At 48.1% G+C, this 23,713-nt stretch overlaps 2 protein-coding genes across 3 annotated transcripts in view; one reads left to right on the forward strand and one right to left on the reverse strand.

Moving 5' to 3' along the window:
- Nucleotides 1-652: 652 nt before the first annotated feature.
- Nucleotides 653-20,543, reverse strand: TSPAN17 (tetraspanin 17). Of its 2 annotated transcripts, none has more exons than XM_083603934.1 (8): nt 20,401-20,543; nt 9,844-9,894; nt 6,383-6,529; nt 5,102-5,272; nt 3,843-3,968; nt 3,261-3,308; nt 2,775-2,891; nt 653-2,229 (listed from the first exon to the last, which is right to left on the reverse strand). In XM_083603934.1, exons 1-8 carry the CDS (start codon nt 20,434-20,436, stop codon nt 2,164-2,166), a joined length of 762 nt encoding a protein of 253 aa, XP_083460060.1. In that variant the 5' UTR covers nt 20,437-20,543; the 3' UTR covers nt 653-2,163. The 2 variants fall into 2 exon arrangements, with proteins under 2 accessions (XP_083460060.1, XP_083460059.1); XM_083603933.1 differs by having other exon boundaries at nt 20,350-20,534.
- Nucleotides 20,544-22,499: 1,956 nt separating this feature from the next.
- The window catches only part of SNCB (synuclein beta), a 40,762-nt gene continuing 39,548 nt past the window's right edge, over nt 22,500-23,713 (forward strand). Inside the window, exon 1 of the mRNA XM_083603950.1 lies at nt 22,500-22,556. Coding sequence (XP_083460076.1) covers nt 22,505-22,556 — 52 coding nt within the window. The 5' untranslated portion in view covers nt 22,500-22,504. The remainder of the gene's footprint in view (nt 22,557-23,713) is intronic.

Below are 23,713 nucleotides of genomic sequence, written 5' to 3' on the forward strand. Positions count from 1 at the left end.
CTCCCTCTCCCCCCCCCAACTTTTGCATAAAGCATACATTTGCCTATGCCGCAAGCAATAAGCACAAGAGCTATGTGGTGTTTGTAACTGTTGGGGGAAAGCTAGCCAGGAGCACCCCCATGTGGAGAGAAGCTGACACTGCAACTGAAAAAGCACCAGGTCTTCTGTAGAGAGGAAGACAAGGAGACACTGCAACCCACTTCACACAGCAGGGAAACCTTGCCAAGAGCACGACAAACAGAGAAGGGCCACAACTCAGTGGTAGGGCACCTGCTTTCACAGGTTTGATCCCTGGCATCTCCAGATAGGGCTGGGAGTGGATCCTGCCTGAAACCCTGGGGATCCACTGCCAGTCAATGTAGACCAGAGTTTCCCAAACTTGGGCCTCGGGCTGTTTTGGAACTACAACTCCCATCATCCCTAGCTAGCAGGACTCAGTGGTCAGTGATGATGGGAACCGTAGTCCAACAACAGCCAGAGACCCAAGTTTGGGAAACTGATGTAGACTATACTGAGCTAGATGGATCAAAGGTCTGGTTCATTATAAGGCAGCTTTATATGCTCCTTAAAACAGCAGAGAAATCACTGCTTAAGCACAAAGACCACCCTGTTTTTTGGGGGTGGGGGTTAGAGTAAAAGAGCATAACAATCATTTGGTAGGGGTTGCTTTATTATTGGGTACAGCAAAATCCCAGACGGTCGGATCAGTCCTGTTAGCAGCAGAGTCCAGGGGGATTAGGGAAGAATGCCAACCGAAAGAGAGCGAGAAAATGACAACAAATCCAAGCGCAGAACAAAATGCACCTTCCTGACCATGTGCCCTCTCAGAAGTGCCACCAGCCGGCCCCCAAAGAAGCACTGGGGAGGGGGTCGTCCTGCAGGGCTTGTGGGGCGGACAGAGCACGAGGTACAGGCAAGGCCAAAACTTTGTTCAGCTTAGCCAGGAGTGCTCCCTGTGGGTCCCACAGAACAATACATGAAAGGAGATGGAATTGCATACAAAGGTTTGCATATTTCTTATACAAGTGAATCCAGCTAAGCCTGGAGATAAAGAAACATGTAGTTTCTCTCTCTCTCTGATACACAAGGGAGTCTTACTCTTTGTGCCAGACCAGGTGTTAGCCGTGTTCCAGTGTTTTAAACCAAACACAGCTTTTGTACAGATTGGCTCTCTCTCTTGGGGGAAGCAGCTGAACCCATGTCCAGCTTTGCCTGTGTGTGCATAGCTGTCGAAACGGGGCCTCTGAAGACCCTTTGGAAAACAAAGCAGGTAGGGCTGAGTTGTGATGGGAAAGGGGATGCGGCAGCGGGTCTTGTCCTATGCTTAATACTTTGGGCTGGATTCTGATCCTAAGAGAGAGAGAGAGGGCAGAGACCAACAGTGTGACCCACATAAGCCAACAGTCATATTGGTTTGCATGGGGGTGGGGGGAGAGCAGGGTACATAACCTCGTGTCCTCCTAATCCAATCCCCCGACAGAGAGGAGACCTGAGCAGATGGAGAGAGAGGGGAGCACAGAAAATTCAAGTACAGCAGGGACGAGGATCCCATGGCACTCCTGCTGTTGCTGGACTACAACTCCCATCATCCCTTGCCCACCACCTAGGGCCGATGGGAGCTGGAGTCCAACAATGTCAGATGAGCCACAGACTTCCCCTCCCAGAAGTAGAGGCTTAAGGGAGGGTACAAATGTCAGGGCTGCACCAGGCAGCAGAAACAAGACGGTGGTTCCAACCAGCTTCCCAACGAGAAGCTGCAGGGGCTGTGCCTTATCCGCCTGGGGTTCCTGTGGCACCAATCAGCCCCAGAGCTCCCTGTGTCATTTGGCCTTCAGAGTCTCTGGCCTGCAGGTGCAACAGGCTGCCTGGCTCCACAAATATTGCAGTGAGGGTAGCGGTGGAAGGAGTCCTGTCCAGAATGTCCTATAATAAATACTATTTACATTGGCCACCCGCAGCTCATACGCCATGTGCACCCCAACCAGGAGGAGGACGATATGGAAGGGCGCCGGGGAGCCATTAATACTGGTAGCGCTGGCTACCCACACAAAAACAGCTGGTTAATGGCACAGCGGCATCCTGTGGCTGTGGCTAGGATTGTGGCTTCAGTCCTGCGGAGGGCGCTGTGGGCCTGGGGAAGGCGGCACAGGCCTTGCTCTGGTGTCACCAGTTGGCTTTCACGGCATTGATGTCACTCACGAGGTTCTGTGCCATGCAGATACCAAAGATCTGAAACACAAGGTTGAGGATGGTGCACGTTAAAGAGAATGAGAAGCACTTGTACACATGCACACAAGCACTATACAAAGCTGGGACCATCAGGAAGGATATTGATTCCATCTTTTGACAGCTCTCAACTCTGTATTATTACTGCCACTCACAGGGGCGAGGGGGAAGTCTTGGGCAGTTTTGCCTTTGAAGTACAATGGCAAATAGAATGAGAGGCAGGCACAGAGGAGAGAAAAGGCAGTTCGAGGTGGAGCGAGTGCAGGATCCCCACTGCAGACGTTTGCCTTCCAATGTGTGGAAGACGAAGGGGCTAGCAATGGAGATTCGACAGAGGGGGCAGAGCTAACAAGCGCATGCCTGCCTGCCCTGCCCCTTTGCACAATAGAGAACATGTGAATTTAAGTATCTGAACAAGGCTTGGATGGGCTTGGGTTTGGGTTGCCTTTTTTGCGGGTTATTGGTTTACAATATGGAGTTCAAAGGCACTTTATCCTGCAAAAACAACCACCACCTCAGCTTCACAGCAGCAGCAGCAGCTTATATACCTGGAGCAGCGCAACGCCCACAAAAGTCCCGGCTACTACAATGAGATTGTCCTGGAGCCATTTCTCAAACTGGCCAGCACATCCTTTGGTATGGATGAAGCTCTGCTGCTCCAGCTCCTGCAGAGAAGGCAAAGGCAAGCAGGTGAACAGCTCTGGAAGGAGGGATGCATAGAACCATCTTCTGCCCAGAGACGAGGGAACCACTTCAGCCGAAATGCTACAATCCTCTGTGCCCAGTGGCAAAAATAATATTTGCTCTGTGGCCACTAGTCCCAACTCACCCCAACCTAGCCATTTGGTCTCACTTCTACAATCCCCCATTTAGAACATGCACAGGCCCACCCCTTGCTTTATTATTTCTGCCCTTAACCCAGAATGCTAACTTGTTCCGTTGCTAGTTGTGCCTGGTCCCATGGTGTGCCTTCTAGGAAGACATCTGCCTGGCTCCTCCCACCCAGGGCCCAGACATACCAACCCAGCTCTCACCAGTTTAAGGCGGACATCATAGCCACACTGCGTGTTGAGAACATCCTCCTGCGGAAACAACAGACCCAAAGCTAATCAAACCATACTGGAAAGCTCTCTAACCACTTCCCTGAGAAAGGTCTCACTACTTTGCCCCCTAAATCTCTCCGACACTTGGCTTTGCATGACACACCTTCCCAAATACCTCAGCTGCAGCCCTTGGTTCCACCATCTACCCCCCCCCAACCCAACCCAATATAGCTCATGAAACAGAAAGTTGTGCCCGTCCAGATCATTGTATTTTTAACCTGGCCTCCTATGTACACTAGGTGCAAATGTTCTTGGACTCCAGCTCCCATCAGCCCCAGCCAGAATGGCCAAAAGTGGGGGCTGATGGGAGTCCAACAACATCTCGAAGGTCACAGGTTCCTCATCTCTGCCATTAGGAAATGATTCATACACGAGCAATTGCTCTATTAATGTCTCAGCTTAAGCGTGCTCTCCATAGGTCTGGAGCGAATGAGCAGCAAAGAATCCACCCTGTCCTGTAGCCCCTTGTTCCTGAGGTTTAAGGCCTATTCACCACCCCTTTTAGCTCCTTACCGCAGGGTCCTTGACACAGCAGGAGAAGGGCACCCCGCAGCGCTCCCTGCTGGGGTTGGAGTCAGTGCAGTTGAAATAAATGTTGAGGTTCCAGTCATTAGGGCCATGAGCCCCACAGCAAGACCACTGTACAGGGAGACAGTTTTAACCAGCGTAAGTGTCCAGCAACCAATTACCCACAGAAACACCAATGCTGCCTTCCTCAAATGGGTGCCCTCCATATGTTTTGGACTACAGCTACAGCCATTCTTGACCACTTGGCCATGCTGGCTGGGGTTGATGGGAGTTGGGAGTCCATCAACAACTAGATTGGGTAAGGTGCAATAATGGACAAAATGGACAGATGTGGTCACAAGGAAGGAAGGCAAAATATTACACAGCAGGAGTGGGGAAATGGATCTGACCCATGGGCTGAATCCTTATCTTCTGCATCCCAGCAGCCTAAATTTGAAAGGTGGGTAGGACTGTCCACCTGCCAATCACCTGATAGCCCAATGGTGTCACGTGACCGGCTTTTGCCCATGTTTACGATCAGCTGATCAGCAGGGCTTGCACAGGTCTGTGTGCTGCACTTTATAAGCACAAACAGAGCATTGTGCACAGGGCTTTGCAAACCTCCTTGGGCCCAGCTGCATCTTTACATGCTCTGTACATGAGGTCAGGTGTAGGGAACCTAGGCTTGGCTTGGGCAAAATAGTGTAGCAGGCCAAATTGGGAGACCCAGCTGATCTAATTAGACCCATGGGCAGGAGGTTTCCAATCCTGGCTTTATAGGATGAGGCCTTTCACGGAAGACAGCACAGAGTCCCTGTCACTTTCAGATACAGGCTGCAGGAAGCATTTCTGCAACCCTGCAGCTTCATCAACTGCCACCAGATGGCAGAGTCAGCTCTGGTGTGCGCTTGCTAACCATTACCACTCTAATCCCATGGGGTGCAGAGGATGCTTTTACACTGGGTACCTATTAATCTGGAAACACCATGCATTGCTCACTCGCTTGTCATAGGTATCTATGTTAACACTGTCATCACATCACGGTTCTCCTTCATTTTCCCTATGTTTCTTCCATCTCATTTCTGACTGCAGAAAATACAACTTTTGGGAGAAAGAACAGGCCAACCAGCAGCACAATCTCCACAGGTGGCCAGAATGGCTTCCCAAACTATCATGTGCGCAAGCAGGGTCTTTCCACAGTACGGTGCCTCACACTCCACCAGCCCTAGAACAAACAGATTGCTCAGGGCGATTGTACGACTCACATATTCCTGAGCAAAGTCTATGAGGTTCTGCAGGTCGATGTCATCGCGGTAGGCCTTGACGTTATTGTTGATGAAGAAATTGAGCTGATCTTTGATCCAGTCCTTGAAGATGAAGGCCAGGACACCAGCCGTCAGCTCCAGGAAAAAAATGAGCCCCAGGAACACAGAGAACTGAGGGCAAAGCAGAGACAGGTCAGAGAGTAAGGCAGGGGGATCCTGGGGATGTCCAGGCAGCGCATGGCTGCAGGATAAGGATCGCCCTCACACTTATCACAGGGGAAGCTACCCTGAGAACTTTTTTGTTAAGGCAGATTATAAATACAGAAGAGTAAGAAAGACAGTAAGTGTCTCTTAAATCACACCAAGATATCAAAAGGGACGCGGGTGGTGCTGTGGGTTAAACCACAGAGCCTAGGACTTGCCGATCAGGAGGTTGGCGGTTCAAATCCCTGCAACGGGGTGAGCTCCCGTTGCTCGGTCTCTGCTCCTGCCCACCTAGCAGTTCAAAAGCACGTCAAAGTGCAAGTAGATAAATAGGTACCGCTCCAGCGGGAAGGGAAACGGTGTTTCCGTGCGCTGCTCTGGTTCACCAGAAGCGGCTTGGTCATGCTGGCCACATGACTCGGAAGCTGTACGCTGGCTCCCTCGGCCAAGAAAGCGAAGAGAGCGCCGCAACCCCAGAGTCAGCCACTACTGGACCTAATGGTCAGGGCTCCCTTTACCTTGACCTTTAAGTATCAAAAACCTAAAAATGCTGTGCTGATACTCAATACTAGTGCTTCCCACTTCCTCTGAAACTTCTGAAGTAGAAGGAAATCAAGGTATTATTATGATATTTCCCCCAAAGGAAGGTAACAGAGGTTAAAATGCAGCAGCAGCACTAGGAACAGAATGCACATACTCCAGTTTCATTCCCAACCATACTTCTCATTCTAACCTCCACAGCCCACCCAAAAAATGTTGGCTCCCTGCTCAGTCCTTCCATTCCAAGTAGTAGACCCAGTGTTCCTTCCCCACCTTGCCCTGGGATCTTCCTTGTACTATCTAGGGAAACCCTTGATTGCAGTTGGCCCTCCTTGTGCAGCAATGCCTGCACTCAGCCTCCCTCCAGGCGCTGGCATTAGTTCCTAAGGCCCAAGGAGGCTGAGACAGAAAGGACCCCACTCCTAGGTATTGATGCGCTGCATTTTGCCAAGCTGAGATCTGAGCAAGAGGCGCCCAGCTCACATTATTCAGCTCCCACCACCCAGAATGGGAAAGCAGGAAGACCCAAAGACTTACAAATTTGAGCAGGAAAGTGTTTTCCCTCAAGGCTCCAATGCAGCCAGCAAACCCCAGGACGAACATCACCCCTCCGACCACAAGGAAGAGCCAGACAGGGTCAAAGCCACCCAGGTCTGTGATGGACGACAGGTTGGAAAGCACGCCCTGGGGGGAGAAGGGATGGATGACTCCCAAGTTCACAGCACTGATGTGTAACACTTTTAATGCTACGATCATGTAAATCACAACAGTTATTACAGCAAATGACTCACTGGTTAACTACAAGCAGTAATAATCGTAACAGAGTGAAGGTCAAACTACCTGTTATGATATTGAGGCTTTAAAAAAATACGAGCTGTGTGCAGTAAACTGCCCCTTTGGGGTCAAACAGTAGGAGTGGGGAGAGAGACTAATCTCAGGAAGGAACTGGCTGCTTCTTCTTCAAAGCGGAAGTGGCTGATTTAAGCCCACTTTTGTGAATCATGTAACACAGCCTTCCCCAATGCAGTGAACTCAGGATGCTTTCAGACTCCAGCTCCCAGCACCCCCAGCCATCACAGCTGCAGGGGGCACCAGGTTGAGAAAGGCAGGTGTGGTACCTGCTCTGAAGAGCTAAATACTCTCTGAGAAGATGGAGGAGTAGGTAGCAGAAAGGAGACCATCTCTTGTCTTGCCATGTTCCAAGAGCAGAGCAGGGGAAGACAGGAGTCTGTTTCCAAGGGAGCGCATCACCATGGACACACACGGAATAGGAGTTTTATTGCAATTTATAGTAATATTAGTGGTAATGCACCAACACTGCTTCTCCTGTGGCTTATATGGAAGCTACCTTGCAGGCCAGGGACAGCAACAGGGTTAGGGTGTGTGGCAACGACTCGCTGAGACAGCATTAAAACGATTAGACAGATTCATGGGAGATAAGCGTAGTGTTGGATATTAGTTCTTATAGACAAATTGAGCCTCCCTGGACAGCAGCAGCATACCTCTGAACAGCAGGTGCTAAGGACAACAGCTGAAGGCTGGGGAGCTCCCAGAAGCACCTGGCTGGCCACTGCTGGAAGGAAATAGGATGCTACTGGGCTAGATGGACCTTTGGGTTTGATGCATCAAAAGAATTCTTACATTCTCATGTCCATTATTTAGATTCAGAGGAGCTGGCGCTTCCCAAAAGCCACTGGATACAAGAGACATGAGTCCCTGCTTAGATGTAACAACAAACCATGGTTTACTAATTATGTCTAAACTAGGCTCAAAGGGTGCTGGGTGATTCCAACCTCTTGATGCTTATGCTCTAACCTCATCCTACATCTTTGGGATACAGGAGAAGCAGCTAACCCCCAGTTCAAGGGGCTGATGTGGCCAATTTGGGTGGCAGAAGTAAAAAACAGGGGGATTGAAGAGGACACAGTACAGGGCAGTAAACCCTCCTCTTCAGCTGCTCTGCCTAGATCAGCTAAGGAGGGACTCTGTGTGCCTCTCGGTCTCCCGCATGTGAGTGTGCATGTAAAAGTGTGTGTGCGAGAGGGAGTGGCCAACCCTGTTCTGGTCACCTCCACCACTGGATTGGCCAAGGGTAAATGTGGCCATTGAACCATTTTTCATCTTTGTTGGAAGCCGCCCAGAGTGGCTGGGGAAACCCAGCCAGATGGGCGGGCTACAAATAATAAATTATTATTATTATTATTATAAAAAGAAAAAAATGTCAGCCACCACTGGGATTCAGAATCTGCTACCCACAACCCTTTCCCAGAACTGCAAGTAACAGCAGCATCCTTCTTTGAGCATTAGGACCTGACATTCACAAGTCACAGGACTCAATATTTCTTCTTTATTGATAGGGCACCACGCATTCTGTTTAGGATGACTTACTGGGGTTAGAAGGGGAGGTGGAAAGAAAACGAGGCTCTCAGTATAAATGTGCAGTGACTCTAGGGAGAGGAAGGGATTTGCTGTAAATCCCAGGGGAGTTATCCTGCAGAGCCAAGTACAATAAAAGTGATGTTTCGGAGTGGGAGCTCTGCTGTACATGGGTAAAACAGCTTGTAACACAAGGGACCAGGGTTAAGAATGGAAGCAGGCATTACTGCAGTGTACCCTAAATCGATCACCTTCACAAAGGACTAGTAAACACATGCAGGCACATCCCTTGATTTTTCAACAGTGGGCAGCCTGAGCCTACTCAACTGAAAAGCACCGTATTTGAGGCGATGTCATGTCATATGAAAGGCCCATCTGTGGTCATAAACTCTGACAGACAGCTCATTTCAAACATGCAACCTGTCACCTGGTATTGAAGTCCTCAGTTTGCACATAGGCCTGCTGTATACCTGATAAGGACTTGAAACTTGGAAATTCAGTTTGATGTATAAGCTGGCACCACAAAGATACTGGGCAGGATTCAACTAACAAGTCTCATTAGTGGAAGCCAGCACAAGCGCTCCTTCTAGTGCTTTGGGGCTTTAACCCTACCCCACCCTACCCCCCAAAAAAAGCCTCAAGGGGGTGTTGAGAGACCCTGCAGAATGACTGCCATAGCTCTATGGTGAATTCCTCCCACTGGATGGTATTCAACTAAGTTTTACTCAGTCAACCTCCTGAAATTTATCGGCGCAACTTAGTCATGTTCATTTATTTCAGTGAGCCTACTCTTAGTAAAACGTAGCTGAATACCACCCACTTTACCTGGAAAACAGGAACACTTATTTCAAAAGGATTCAAGCCCCATGTTAGGAGAAAGATTCCTGCATTGTAGGGGGTTGAACTAGATGATCCTAGAAATACCTTCCAACTCTACAGTTCTATGATCCTATGAAACTTACATCCAGAAGTGTGTTTTAAGATCATTGCACAAGTCTGTATTTTCAGTCCAACACTGAGTCCTTAATAAACTGAAATAGAGGATCTGGGGCCTGGATCCAACTAGCCTGGCAAGCTAGCAGAAGTCAGAGCAAGGGCTTACAAGAGTGCAATGGGGTTTCTCCCTCCCACCTTCACCTCCCCCAGATCCATTCTGGAGGGTCAGGGTCCCCAGAACACTGCATGGAAGAGATGGGAGATAATTTCACCCAGCAACCACAAATGCTTGTGCTGATAGAAGCATCAGAGAAGTTGCAATGTTGAATCCCTTCTTTGGTGTTTCTAATGAACGTCGCTCACTGGTGAACTAGAGTATCCTTGCTGGCTGGAAGAAAATGATTGGTTACCTCAGCTCACTTGTCAAGAGCTGGCAGCACAGCTATGTGCCACAAAGCGCTCAGAGGCAGAGGCCTGTCAATCACTTGTCCTCTTCACCTAGTCAGAGGGGATAAGCTACTTACTTGGAGAACCTGGGTTAGTTTACAGGCATGTTCGTTTCAGGAACCTAACGCCACGGCTAAGAGCACCAGAGCCATCTATAATCCCGAACACCAGTGAGAACATTAAAAAGCACCAGCCAGAAAATTCATCATTCTATGGTCCAAGGCAGCAGCCACACTTACCTTTTCTGCCCAGGCCCACAGACCAATGGCCAGGAAGGCAGCCCCCAGCAACTGAAAAAGAGGAAAGAGCACAGTGTTATGGAGAACACAGCAAGGAGGAGGAGCACACCCTACACACATTGCAGGAATCTTTGCACCAAATCTGTTGCATTGTTGGCATCCATCTGTCTCGAGAGACAATGGAGTGTGCCTCTGGGGGTGAAGATAAACCACTGGAGAATTACAGTGCCTGCTGCGGATGCAGAGACCAGTAACTCGTAACAGCTGCTTCCTGCTGCGTTAGCAGCACTGAAGTGGCCTCCCCTGGGCAGTTTGTATGGAGGTCCTGGGCTGCCCAGATGACAAGACCCCCCTCTTGGCCTTGCTGATGTGGTCCAAAGAAAAGCAGAGCAATACATTTGGTACCAGCTTGGCTGCAGGAGTTGCCGGAAAGAGGTGTACAAGGAGCCATCCAACCACTTTAGGGACCCCATTCTGGATTTGTGTAGGGTTTACTCCTTAGCCTTTTGTTCTCCTAAAGATGTCGTGCAATGCAGTGGGTAATAAGTCTACCAGGATCCACTTCACCATTTGCCTCCCATGCAAAACACACAGCAATCTCCCAAGTACTGCACAAACTGCTGAGAAATAACATAAAGAAGTATTCATCTTCTATCATCTTCCACACGGCTTGAAGCTTTTAGGGTGGCGCTGTGGGTTAAACCACACAGCCTAGGACTAGCCGATCAGAAGGTCGGCAGTTTGAATCCCCACGATGGGGTGAGCTCCCGTTGCTCGGTCCCTGCTCCTGCCAACCTAGCAGTTCGAAAGCATGTCAAAGTGCAAGTAGATAAATAGGTACCGCTCTGGCGGGAAGGTAAACGGCGTTTCCGTGCGCTGCTCTGGTTCGCCAGAAGCAGCTTAGTCATGCTGGCCACATGACCCGGAAGCTGTAGGCTGGCTCCCTCGGCCAATAAAGCGAGATGAGCGCCGCAACCCCAGAGGCGGCCACGACTGGACCTAATGGTCAGGGGTCCCTTTACCTTTACCTTAAGACCTGACAAGATATGTTCCAAGTTCCCCTAGATGCAGGGGATCAGTGAGGACCAGGCTAGGTGAAGATGTTGCCAAGGAACTGCACTCCACCCCACCAACGGGACCTCCAGTCTCTCCAGCACCTACTCCCCAAGGCATGCCCACTTCTAAGCACTGCAGCCACCTGCAACTCATTAGCAATGCATGGCATTTCCCAGGCACGGCAGCATGATTGAGACCGCGGGAAGAATTCAGCGTTGTGCTCTTCTAATTGTTCCATCAGCGCAAGCATCTCAGCTTGCTCGACAGAACGATTCCCCCTCTCCTCCTGCTTTGTGCTGTTCTGGTGTTCTAGCAGGACTCTGTTGTGCTGGCTCCTACGGGTGCATGAACTTAACTGAATCCATCCCTAGGAGTGATAGTGCCTTTCAGTGGACTTTGGTTAGAGGACCAGCAGGACCAAAACAGTGTGTATCGTCTTCTGATCTGAGTCCCAGAACCTAGCAATCAGATAGGCCTATATCCTGCCTGGGGGGGGGGGATTCTAAAAACCTAAATTTTGAAAGTGAAAACATTTCATATTCCCTCTCTCACACACACTCAGCATTTTTATTTCCATTGCATAATTGACAACACAACCCTATGCATCTTTATTCTAAAGTAGGCCTCACTTTGTCCAGAGGGATTTACTCCCTAGTGGGTGTTTAGGACAGCAGTTGATTTGTGGTTTTGGGTAAGGAATTAGGTTTCATTTCATCTCACTGCCGCATCTTGAGACAGGGAAAGGGTGAGTCAGGCACAAAGGGGAAGAGGTATGGAGGTCATGACTAGCAGACTGGAACTTTGAGTGAAAGAAGCTCAACTCAAAACATGCTCTGTTTTTGTTTTGTTTTTTAAAGATCCTTTTCGCAAAATGACTTTTTGAATTCCCAAACTTCAGAATGTAACAGAGGAAGACAGAGGCACCACATGCTTCCTTGAGTATTTCTGAAATGCAACTTCCAAACATGGAGCCCAGGATGTACAGTTTTACAAATCTAAACTGCGGCCACTGTTATATCCTTGGATCCGGATGTCTGATGGATATATTACAGCATTAGGTACCCATTCAGAACACACAGCAAGAAAGCAATTGCTGTACCTATTAAGTAGGAGCAACTGGAGAGCACAAAATTCACACAATTAAGAACAGGCCTTCTGGATGAGACAAAAGGCCATCTGTCCATCATCTTTGTCCTCACATTCACCAAACAAATTCAGGAATCTCATAAGCAGGACATAAAGGCAACAGCTCTCTTCCCACAACTGTGGTCTTGCAAATGGTATTTAGAAGCCTCCTACCTCTGATAGAGGGGGCAGAATATAGCCCTTGTGGCTAGTAGCCATTGATAGCCTTCTCCTCCATGAATTTGTTATGGAGCAGCAGCTACTTCCTGTGTGCCTCAATCCCAAGACCGCCATCTCCCCAGCTAAGAGGAGGCCCACTCTGAATGAGACATCTAGGCCAGGGATGGGGAACCTCAGGGCTCAGGGTTGAATGTGGCCTTCTAGGTCTCGCTATCTGGCTTTCCCTCCCCTCAGCCCACACCCCTCAATGGGCCTACTTCACACCCTGAGGGTTTTTGCCTGGCTGGAATGTGTCCCTGAACTCTGATAAATCCTCTTGCTTGTCTGGATGGAGGATAGAGATGGGGCATGTAGAATGCCTGTAGAAACTAGTCTAGCCAAATAAAGGTAAAATGTACATGAGTTGTTCTGCCAATGTTTGCTTCTCGGACCTCCCACTGATGCTTTGTGCATGAGAGGATGAGAAGGGTTTCCCACCCCTGATGTAGAATATCTCCCAGCCCTGCACCCTTGGAGCCAACACCTAATTAAGACTCTTAATAAAGGGGATCAACTTCTCTTTCTGAGAGAGATCTTACAAGGCCAACTTTACACCACTGCAGGATAGAACGCACTGAACTGCCACACTTTTCCAGTCCCACTGACACTAACAGGCCACCCCCCACCCCCGATATGGGTCCTGGCTTGCCAGTCTTGGAAAACAGAAGGCTGGAGACACAGCGTCTGGAGCAATTCAAAGCCTGGCACAGTGCAGACAATGGCTGCTCTGTTCCCATGGTAGGAGTTGGAACGTTTCTGAAACAGCAGCAGCATTGATCAGAGCTCTCCCCTTGCCCACAAATAAGGCCCTGCCCGTTTCCTAGGGCAATTGCTGCATGCTTACCCCACTGTCTGTGGGGAGCTGCATGTGTTGGCTATTTGCAGTATGGTAGCGCTGCAGAGAGCTTGCTGGGGAGACCATGCATTAAAAAGAAAGGACTCAAAAATAACTTAAACAAGGTTTTAATAAGAAAAACAAAAACTCCTTTTACACTAAATACATTAACAACCAAACCAGACCCAACCACCAACCCATCCCCCAGGGTAATGGGAGAGCTAGGTGCTGCTCCTTATATACTACACCCAAATGCTGACACACCTTAATCAAATACAACTCAGCAGCGCCTGCTATGTTTCACAGCTGTAAAGCTGGGTCTCGTTATCTTGCTCTGGCCCCTTAAAGACATACACATCGGGTGGAACAATGATGAACCTTTACATTTAAAGAAACCATTCAACAGCATGTAGGTACCACAAAGGAAATTTATGTGATGGGAGACAAGGGGCTCAGGAGCTCCGGGGATGCTCCAACATGGAGTTGATGATATGCAAAAGAAGCAACATCAGTACACAGAGTACTGTTTAACTTTGTGCCCATTCAGACGGAAAGATTCTGGCTTAATAAAACAAGGTGTATTAAGCCAAGACAAGCATCATGCCTGAGCCCGCCAACCCTGCATGAGGACTTCACCTTTTTATCATGGTTTGTTTAAACTGCAGTTTCCTGTTGCATGTGAACAGTGAAACTGTGGTTTAATCGCAACAACTAGGATCATATCCTGTGGCTCAATGTTTAACAAATCAGGACAGGATAAGTGTAGCCTGTGAACTAAAGGAGGAGGAAGCAGAGAACTCATTCTTGGCTTAATAAATCATGGTTTATTAAGCTGTGATCATTACATCCGAACCAGCCCTCTGCCTAAAGCCAGCCTCACATCTGGCCTGCCAAAGTCTTTCAATGATTTTGCATGCCTCAGACAAAGACAAGCAGAGTTTGGGCAAAGCTAGGGCTACTCAGATCCATCTCGGCTAAGGCCCAATTCCTGACACATTTTTGGCACAGCAAAAGCATTACAAAGTGACTTTCGAAAATCAAGTCACTGTTGTAAAAACTTTGCCCTGGTTTGGTAATGCTAATTTGTCACTACTTTGGGACTCATGTAAATACACTACTGACTACACAAAAGCCAATACAGTCGTACCTTGGCTGTCAAATGCCTTGGAACACGGACATTTTGGCTCCCGAACACCGCAAACCCAGAAGCAAGTGTTCTGGTTTGTGAATGTTTTTTGGAAGCCAAATGTTTGTTTTGGCTGTTGCCATTGTTTCTGGGGCCAATCAGCCAATCGGAAGCCGTGCTTTGGTTTGCGAACATTTTAGAAGTCGAATGGACTTCTGGAATGGATTCTGTTGGACAACCCAAGGTACGACTGTAATGATGACTTTAGCTTGTTAAAAAATAGCATCCTGCCTGTAGCCACAAGGCCTTCCAGGGTGCTACTTATGGTTCACCCTACAATCCTGGACAACCTTATCCCTCAATGTCAACCTGGACACTTCAATCTTGCTATTTCTACCACCTTCTGACCTAAGATGATGGATGCTATAGCTTAAAGATCTCCAAAGCAAAGATTGATGCCAGCAACAAATCCTGTTCAGAAGATCAATTTGCCACCCACTAGGACTAGGTAATAATACAATGAAGTATGGCTTCTTTCATCACCATTACATGAGCAAGGGAGGGCAACTCCATCAAGTCCTGCCCTCAATGCAGATTTCAGTTGCCACTGAGTTCCGACAGCTAAACCTGGGTGAACTGCGTGTTACCTGCTTAGCTGCCAGATTTGATGGGTGGTGGGGAAGGAAAAGAGTTTTTTCCAGAGAGCAGTTGCTCTCTTAGACAGCTAAAGTCTGCACAAATAGAACTAAATAACTGTGTTATAAGAACAATAACTTTAAGAACTGGTGCCCAAGGCCTCCTCCCTCCCCATCCCTTTTTCTTTGTGTGTTTTGCCTTTTAGATTAGAAGTCTGAGGCAAGCAAATGTCTTACCACCGTTTTTTGTAAGCCACTTGGGGAGCCTCTTTGGCTAAAGAGGGGAGCAAAAATGTTTCAAATACACTAGGACTCTGAAAGGATAAGCATTCATCTTTAGTTACCTTTATCTCTCAATTTCCATCAGGCAAGCTAATGCAGACAAAAAGGTCTGAGGAAATACAATTTCCCCAAATCCTGCAGTAACTGATGTATGGAGTGAATCTGATTCTCCCATGCCAACCTTCTCTATTGAACCATTTTTGCTGATGCAATACTCATACCCAGGTGATCCTCTTTGTGTCTCATTTATGGTGATTTCCCCTCCCTCTCTGGTTTTTTATGCTTTTTCTTCTGGAGAGAAGAAGGAAAAGGGGTAGGAGACAGATCAAACAAGGTATTGTGATAGACGAGTAAACCCTTCCTAGAGAAAAAGATCAAGGTTCTGGAAGCAACACAAATCAAACTTGCATAATACACAGCTGGGAGGTCCTGTCATGCCAATAAAAGCTCTCAGTCCCAACCCACACACCCGCTGCTTACGCACATCCCACAATATCCTAATGCAAAATAAGCACTTCAACTGGGAACTCAAAGAAAAATTCCACTGAAGTATTTGGCTCTCTGTTTCGACCCAGCATGAGTACCCCTTGATCTGACTTCATGAAAAGCCAAGAAAAGTTTTCAGGACCAGGGGCTATTGCATTTGGAACTTTGCCAGGCATTTCGTTGTGTGCCCCCAAAATGCAGCAGCCAGCACCAAAATTCTAGCGGTGTATAATGGAGATAGTTAAGACATCAGCCTACCTAGAGGGGACACTGATTAGGGCTGTGTACACACAGAAGGTAACGTAAAAGTACTGGTAACTCGCAGCTTATGTGCCTTTAGCATGTGTCCATTCAGCTTTATGTGCTTGGCAAAAATAAAAAATAGAAAGGGAGCGGGCATCCAGGAAAAAGTACTTTAGCAATCCCACCTGACATTGAATTCAGTTTTGGCTTTACACACTATTTCTGGAAGTAAGTTGAGAGTGTCCTGTGCTGCATTTTCCCCTCTTCAGCTAGTCTCCATGTGTTTTGGAGGTCATTGTGTACCATGGACAATACAAGCTACCACACTGTCTCTGGAAAAGAACTGTTTGTATACAACAGGGCTAGCCAACATGATGCCATCCAGATGCTTTTAAATTACATCTATCATTACTCCTGGCCATTGGTCATGCTGGCTGGGGCTGATGGAAGTTGCAGTCCAAAACATTTAAAAGCACTCTGTTGGCTAACCTTGTTGTATACAGGCAGTCATATTCCAGAAACATGGAAATGGCGTGAGAGAGCTGGAATTGGCCATGGTACACAATAACCTGCAAAACCCAAGAGCAGAAAAGTCAATTAACTAAAAGAAATTGAATTAGCTGACGTGGCTTCCAAATGGTTACTATTCTGTGAAAGGGATTCAGGTGGATACTGGAACTTTGGGTTTGTGCCATTAAAGTGGATTAAAAGGCTGCTGTCCCTTGCAGAGCAAATCCACTTTGGAAATTAAAAAAATGGACTTTGTGGTTGGTTGGCAGGAAAATGCACCGAAACGTAAGGGATGAATGAAGCACAGGAAGACATGTAAACAACCCACAAGCAAATCAAGATGAATGTTCCTTGTTGTATAACCGCCCCGTAAAAACAAGGTATGATCTAACCTCCGCATAAGCGTTGTGCAAGCAAATCAGGATGAATGCTCAATAAACAAGTCATCTGGAGAACACCTGAAAAGAAAGCATAACTCAGTGGCTGAGTGCATGCTTTGTAAACAGTAAGTCAATCCGTGGCTTCTCCAGATGAAAGGATCTCAGGTACCAAGGCTGGGAAATATTTCACCCTTGGAGAGCCATTGCCAGTCACAGTAGATAGTACTGTACTGGGCTAGATAGAACAGCAGCCCAACTCAGTATCTGGCAAACTTACAGGTTTGTAAACACACCAGGATTTAAGTAAACTCTGGATAAGCAAAGCACTCACAAAACCCAAGGAAACTTATTTCTAAACGACAGCATCTGTACCTTTGCACAGCCCATTTCTGGATCACTCTGTCAGGTTGTCTGCCTTATCAAAATATCAGAGATGACTCACCCTCATCCTTCAGCAGGCTGAAACAAGTCCCGGTTGTTGCATGAACCAGATGTTCTTATCTGAAGGAATGCTTCCTACCACCTTGCACATATAGATCATCCAAGGAGAATCAGTTGTCAGTGCCCCCAGCCACCTGAGGTAGCTCTAGCCACCTGCAACATCTAGATCAGTAATGCGGAATTTGTGGCCATCCAAATGTTGCTGGACCACAACTCCTATCATCCCTGACCACTGGCTGTGCTTGCTAGGGCTGCTGAGAACTGTAGTTCAGCAATACCTGGAGGCCGAAAGGTTCCCCACCCCTGATCTAGATCTTCTCTGGTGGTACCCAAGTGTAGAACTCCCTGCCCCAAGAGGTTTATCTGTCATCCTTCTTACTGGTTTTCAGAAAACATGTCAAGACAATACAATTTTCCCTTCAGATAAGCTTGAAGGAATTTTTAATCTAGAGAACTCTTGGGTTCACTTCTTTCTCCACCCTATAATCTTGACTTAATAGTTGCTTTTGTGATTTTATTATTTATGCAGGTTTTCATCTTGAATTGCATCGTGTGGCCTTGCCCAGAGAGTACTATTCCAGAGACATTTTAAAAATAAATAAATATTTCACAAACAGCAACGTTCACTGTACAGGAAGTGCAGGGGTCCAATGTCCATCAGGGCAGGCAATATGTTAAGGGAAGTAACTCTAGCTAACCCCAGCTTCCCTGGAAACTGTAGGCATACTTACTAACACTGTGTTTATTTTCACTCCCAAACGTGACTGGCAGAGGTTGGAACAATCACAGCGGGTCAAAACAAGCCAGCTTCAAATGTGACAACATGGAAAGCTGTCTTGTGGGCAAAACAGAAGGCAATGCAATCTATGGGTAGACCAGGGGTCAGCAAACATTTTCAGTAGGGGACTGGTCCACTGTCCTTCAGACCTTGTGGGGGGGACGGACTATATTTTTTGGGGGGGGGGATGAACGAATTCCTATGCCCCACAAATAACCCAGAGATGCATTTTAAATAAAAGCACACATTCTACTCATGTAAAAACACGCTGATTCCCGGACCGTCCGCGGGCCGGATTGAGAAGGTGATTGGGCCGGATCTGGCCTCCGGGCCTTAGTTTGCCTACCCATGGGGTAGACCATCACATGTGAATATGCACGTATGCAGCTCTTCAGTGTGATGCATATGCAGCGTACGCATTCTGGGGATAGTTTCACAATGTCTCCTGTATGGAAGCATTTTCTGTGTAAGAGTTTTGTCACTTTTGAAGCATACCCAAGTCTCATTATAGATTATAGCTGGAAGCAAAGTTCTTTTGCATTTCCAAAGGAGTAACTTGCTTGCACCACCATGATGTGTATCAGGGATTTGGGATAACTTCCCTGTAAAAACAACAGTCTTCCTGCAAAATGGCTTCCCTTCTGGGCCTATTCCCCCTGTTAAGAACAATTTTACAACAAACATACATAGGTATTGTCATAATCAGACAAACACTACCATAACTAAACCCACAACATCATCTTATATAGAAAAATGCACTTGTTAGCACAATATTGTGGTAAATGAGTCAGAGGGCAAGTCTGGTGTCTAGCATCGCAGGCCACTCCCATCTTTACCACAATGCCTTCTGAGGGTTATGTCAGTCAATGGCAAAAGCCACAAACAAACAGATGCAGGGAGTCTCAGTGCTGCAACTGGTAAACCACAAGCATATGATACAACCAAACAGGCAGATGGGCGCACCTTCCCATAGCACAACTTCCTTTGCCGAGGGTGGTGAAGCATGCAAGAACAGTGGAGGCTGAAAGCAGTGGTGGCTAAGTTCCCCTTGTCTCAAATGGCCACGGTATTTATAAGATTTCTCAGAGAACGCTTAGGAAAAGCTCATCAGATTTGGAGCTCTGCTGGACCAGACCAATGGCCTATCAAGTCCAGCATCCTGTTCTTACAGTGGCTGTGCAAATCCTTGCGGGAAGCCCATCTGAGCACAACAAAACTCTTCCCCAACTGCATTTCTGAGTAGTTACTATCGACAGTTCTTATTCTCTCTGAACTTGTCTGCTTCTGTTTTAAAGCCATCCACGTTGGCCATCATGACATAAAGAGCCTTTCTTTGACTGGAAGATGCTTTTCCGCTCATGGAAGAGAACCAAGGCATTACATGCAAGTTCTTTCCTAGTCAAGCTCACAATGGTGGCACGTGTGACCTGATGGCACTGGGTGCACTCAGATCATCCTATTGCTCCCTGGGAACTGTAGTTTTGTCGGATGGCAGCTTGCAAAGGCAACTACCCTTCCCAACAAACACACCTGAGAACAAGAAGGGGGGGTTAAGTTGGATGAGGGGCAACCAACCAATGCAAGAAGCCCTCAGCAGGAGTTTCACCAACAGTAAGTAGTTAAAGAACATTGGCGCACGTGCCTTCAAAGCAGCTGACTTTGGGCACCTGGTTTGCTGCACACTGTTCACACATGCACAGAATTTCTTCTAACCTTCTGAGCCAGAGAATAACTTTTTTTGCGTGGGGGGCAAGGGAATGACACTCTATTGGCAATAAATACAGGGGAGCATTACCAGGAGGAAGAATCTGGGAAGAGCACATACTCTGCATACAAAAAGCTCAGGTAGTAAGCGGTGGGGGAAACCGCTGCTCTGCCCGAAGTGTATAATGCTGCCGGTCAGACAATACAGAGACAGAGAAAGAGGATTACAGGGATCACAGTCTAGCTTCGCACATTCATGTACCAAACCAGGTATAATGACCATCCCTAGCTGGAAGCGTCTTCGTCCCAGGGAAAGGGCGCTCCTAAGAAGGAACCTTTCCCACCCCACCACCACCCCCGTACCAAGCTCAGTTTCCTGCAGATTCTCCACCGGAGCACCCTTAAAATGAGAGACGGCTCTCCATTATTTCCGCCGCAAGGAGGGTGAGGGGAGAAGGGGAGCCCCCTCTGCTTCTCGGCAGGCCAGCGACCCCCGAGCCAGGCCCGGACCTTGCAGCCGAAAATAAGGGGAGACCCGTCCGTCTCTCCCCCCACCCCACGCCCCACTCCTAGTTCGGCACCCCCGCGGGAAGCGGGCGGCGCAAGCCCCCTCCCCACCGCGCGCCCCACCGCGCCCCCGACGCCTCGAGGCGGGCCGCGTCCCGCGCGCCCGCTCGCTCACCCACCCAGAAGAGCACATTGGAGGCGAAGAGCAGGTACTTGGTGCAGCAGCTGACCTGGGGACCTTGGAAGTGCTGGGCTTTGCCTGGCATGGCGGGCGCGGGGCCTGGGCGCTGCCCGGCCGGCTCACAGCCCCATGCCGCCCGCCAGCCAGCGGCCCAGCAGCTCCGCCGCCGCCGCCGCTCCGCCCCGTCTAGCCCGCCCCCTAGAGGAAAGGAGAGGCCGCTGTCGCTTGCAGAGCCAGGCTCCGGGAGCGGCGGGTAGGCTGCTGCTTGTGCGCGCGCATGCAGAACTGACAGACAGAGACAGAGAAAGAGACAGGCAGGCACACATACACACACACACACACACACACCTGACTTGGAGGGAACACGAACCTAGACTCGCGTGACCTGGGGTGTGTTTTTTTTTAGTAATAAATACTTAACGTAGCGCGGTATAAGTACTCCACACTTTTCACACACATTACCTCAGTAACAAGGCTGGCCCTGCTCTTGGGCGGAGAGAGGCGGCGGCCCCTCACGCAAGCTGATTTGGGGTGTCATGGAAGGAAGGGCAGCAAATTGTGGGTTATTAAATTTATTGTTGCTGCACCTCTAGTGCCAGGGAGGAGGGAAAGGCGCTTGTGGGCAGTGGCGTAGCGTGGGGGGTGCAGGGGGGGCGGACCGCACCGGGCGCAACATCTGGGGTTAGGCCAAATCAATGGGTTAGGGGGCGCAAATCCACGGGTTAGGGGGCGCAAATCCACGGGTTAGGGGGCGTAAATTACTTGCCTTGCCCCGGGTGCTGACAACCCACGCTACGCCACTGCTTGTGGGATTTCCCTCCTCAGGTAAAATAACTTGGCTGGCCTTAAATACTATGCGCCATTTACTGTAAAAGGAAGCTCGACGCTGCTGCAGCACATGAGGTGAGAATACAGGCTTGCCCACCCCTGGCTTTAAATTAAAGCCTTTAATGTAGCTTTGAATCTACAGTGGTACCTCGGGTTACATATGCTTCAGGTTACATACGCTTCAGGTTACAGACTCTGCTAACCCAGAAATAGTGCTTCAGGTTAAGAACTTTGCTTCAGGATGAGAACAGAAATTGTGCTCCGGCGGCGCGGCTGCAGCAGGAGGCCCCATTAGCTAAAGTGGTGCTTCAGGTTAAGAACAGTTTCAGGTTAAGTATGGACCTCCGGAACGAATTAAGTACTTAACCTGAGGTACCACTGTACGTGTATGTCAGCTGATTTAGTGTCATCTATATGACATCTACATGACATCTAAGTGGGACACGGGTGGCTTGCCGATTGGTCAGCAGTTCGAATCCTCACGATGGGGTGAGCTCCCGTTGTTCGGTCCCTGCTCCTGCCAACCTAGCAGTTCGAAAGCTCGTCAAGTGCAAGTAGATAAATAGGTACTGCTCCAGCGGGAAGGTAAACGGCGTTTCCGTGCGCTGCTCTGGTTCGCCATGCTGGCCACATGACCCAGAAAAACTGTCTGCGGACAAACGCCAGCTCCCTCGGCCTATAGAGCGAGATGAGCTCCGCAACCCCAGAGTCGTCCGTGACTGGACCTAATGGTCAGGGGTACCTTTACCTTTATATGACATATTCCTCGTCCAAGTGGCATTCTGCTCGCTTGGTTCAGTAAAGTTGTTCTTTCCCCAACCAGAAAATGCAAAAAAAATTAAACAATTCCACTGTACTATCAACTTCAAATTGGTCCAAACCAAGGTGGCAGGTGCAGTGCAGCACTGTGTTGTCAGTGGTTGGTATGTTCCTTTTCAGCAGCTCCCCTTTCCACATAACCTATTTCCTTTTTCTTCTTTGTGTACTTTCTGGTCACAATTGTGTTGTTGAGAACACATGCATTGTCGCATTGGTAAGCCAATTAGCACAAAAAATGTGTTAAGAATCCTTTGTCTTGGTTCAGTCCACAAGTGACAGCATTGAACAACTTGCTGTATTGCGTTTCAGCAGCTTCATGTTTCATTCTCCTTTTGAAGTTTCTTTGCTCCAGGATGGCCATTCTAAGAGTCACTTACATAGAGTGTCTTGGAATGCTGAAATGTTTGTCCACTATTTATTTATTTTTTAAATGTTGCCATTTGTGATGTTAGATTTCTTCCCATCTGTTCTTTTGCACAGAGACGGACCTGCTTGCCCTCTGTAGAATGCAGAAGAACATTGCTGGCAATGGCAATTGTAACATAAGAACAGGAACAGGTAAATAAACCCCTGATTACATTATTACCTGCTCTAATGGTGTTGCCAGAGTAAACACATGGGGACAGAATTAGCATCTGGGTCTGCTACAAGAGCTGGTCCCTGTGTTCATATGTCACATGGCCTGTTGTTGCTGGCAAGTAGCTCTTTTAAATCAGGGGACCGGGGTGCCAACTTGAATAAAATATTGTGGAGGCTCAGGTAAGTGCCGCCCTGCATAATAAATCACATGATGCAGTGCGCACACACCATTTGAATGTAAATGTCCATCAACTTTGTGGGGGCCTGGTCCCCTCAAATATTTTATTGTGGGGGCTGAAGCCCCCACAGCCCCTAAGACTTGGCTCCTCTGCAGGGGACTGTATATAAACAGTGTTCGAAATTCCCATTGTTCTCGGTGCATTTTCTGACAGGGAATTTCATTAGCACGAGCAGTTTCTGAGCTCTGGGCACAGTACTGATTTCAGATTAACATTGCAGAATGGAAGGAAATAGGACCCTTTTCTACATCCTCACTTCCAGTACTCTCTTAAGAATAGATGAGACCTTCTTAAGACTACTAGGGGGTGGGCAGGGGAAGGACTAGACCGTGTGAAAAATGAACATAATATTTTAGCAACAGTTCATTCATTTTCAGCTTTGTATTATTGTTATTTTAAAAAGTGCGTCTAGACATCCTGTTGTTGCGCCCATAACCTAGGTTTAAGGTGCCATTTAGCTCCTAACTTTCATATCTTAGTTTCTAACACTGTGTATAAGCAAGTACAGGCTTCCCACCTCAGGCCTGTGAGAGGAGAGTGTCATTTTCTAGAATGGGCTGCAGATCATCAATTATACATTTGAGTGGTTTCAGCTAAGAACTGTCAGAGATAAGAACTGGTGTCCTGGCATTTTCTCTTCTGGGTTTTATATTAAGTTATTCCTATGTCTGCCCTTGTTGTTCTGATTTACCTCTTCATTGGGTGGGGATCATAGTTAGAGGGACACCTGATTTAAAAAATAGAATCTTGTGCATCTGAACAGATACAATTGTATCATAGGCCTTGACTGTATATAGTGGATTTTGCTCTGGGTGAAAGCTGAAAGCATGTAGGTATGTATCGTGATCAATATAAGGTGGTGCTTATATGTCTACTAGGAAATTACACTGCAGTGTC

Source organism: Podarcis filfolensis (genome assembly GCF_964270895.1).
Source record: "Podarcis filfolensis genome assembly, chromosome: 2".
NCBI lineage: Eukaryota > Metazoa > Chordata > Lepidosauria > Squamata > Lacertidae > Podarcis > Podarcis filfolensis.

Coding starts and splice junctions, on each gene's coding strand:
- TSPAN17 (XM_083603933.1), bottom strand. CDS start 20,436: ATGCCAGGCAAAGCCCAGCACTTCCAAGGTCCCCAGGTCAGCTGCTGC. Junction 9,895..20,349: donor CCTCCAATGTGCTCTTCTGG/GTGGGTGAGCGA, acceptor CCTCTTTTTCAG/TTGCTGGGGGCTGCCTTCCT. Junction 5,273..6,382: donor ACACTTTCCTGCTCAAATTT/GTAAGTCTTTGG, acceptor CTTTGCCCTCAG/TTCTCTGTGTTCCTGGGGCT.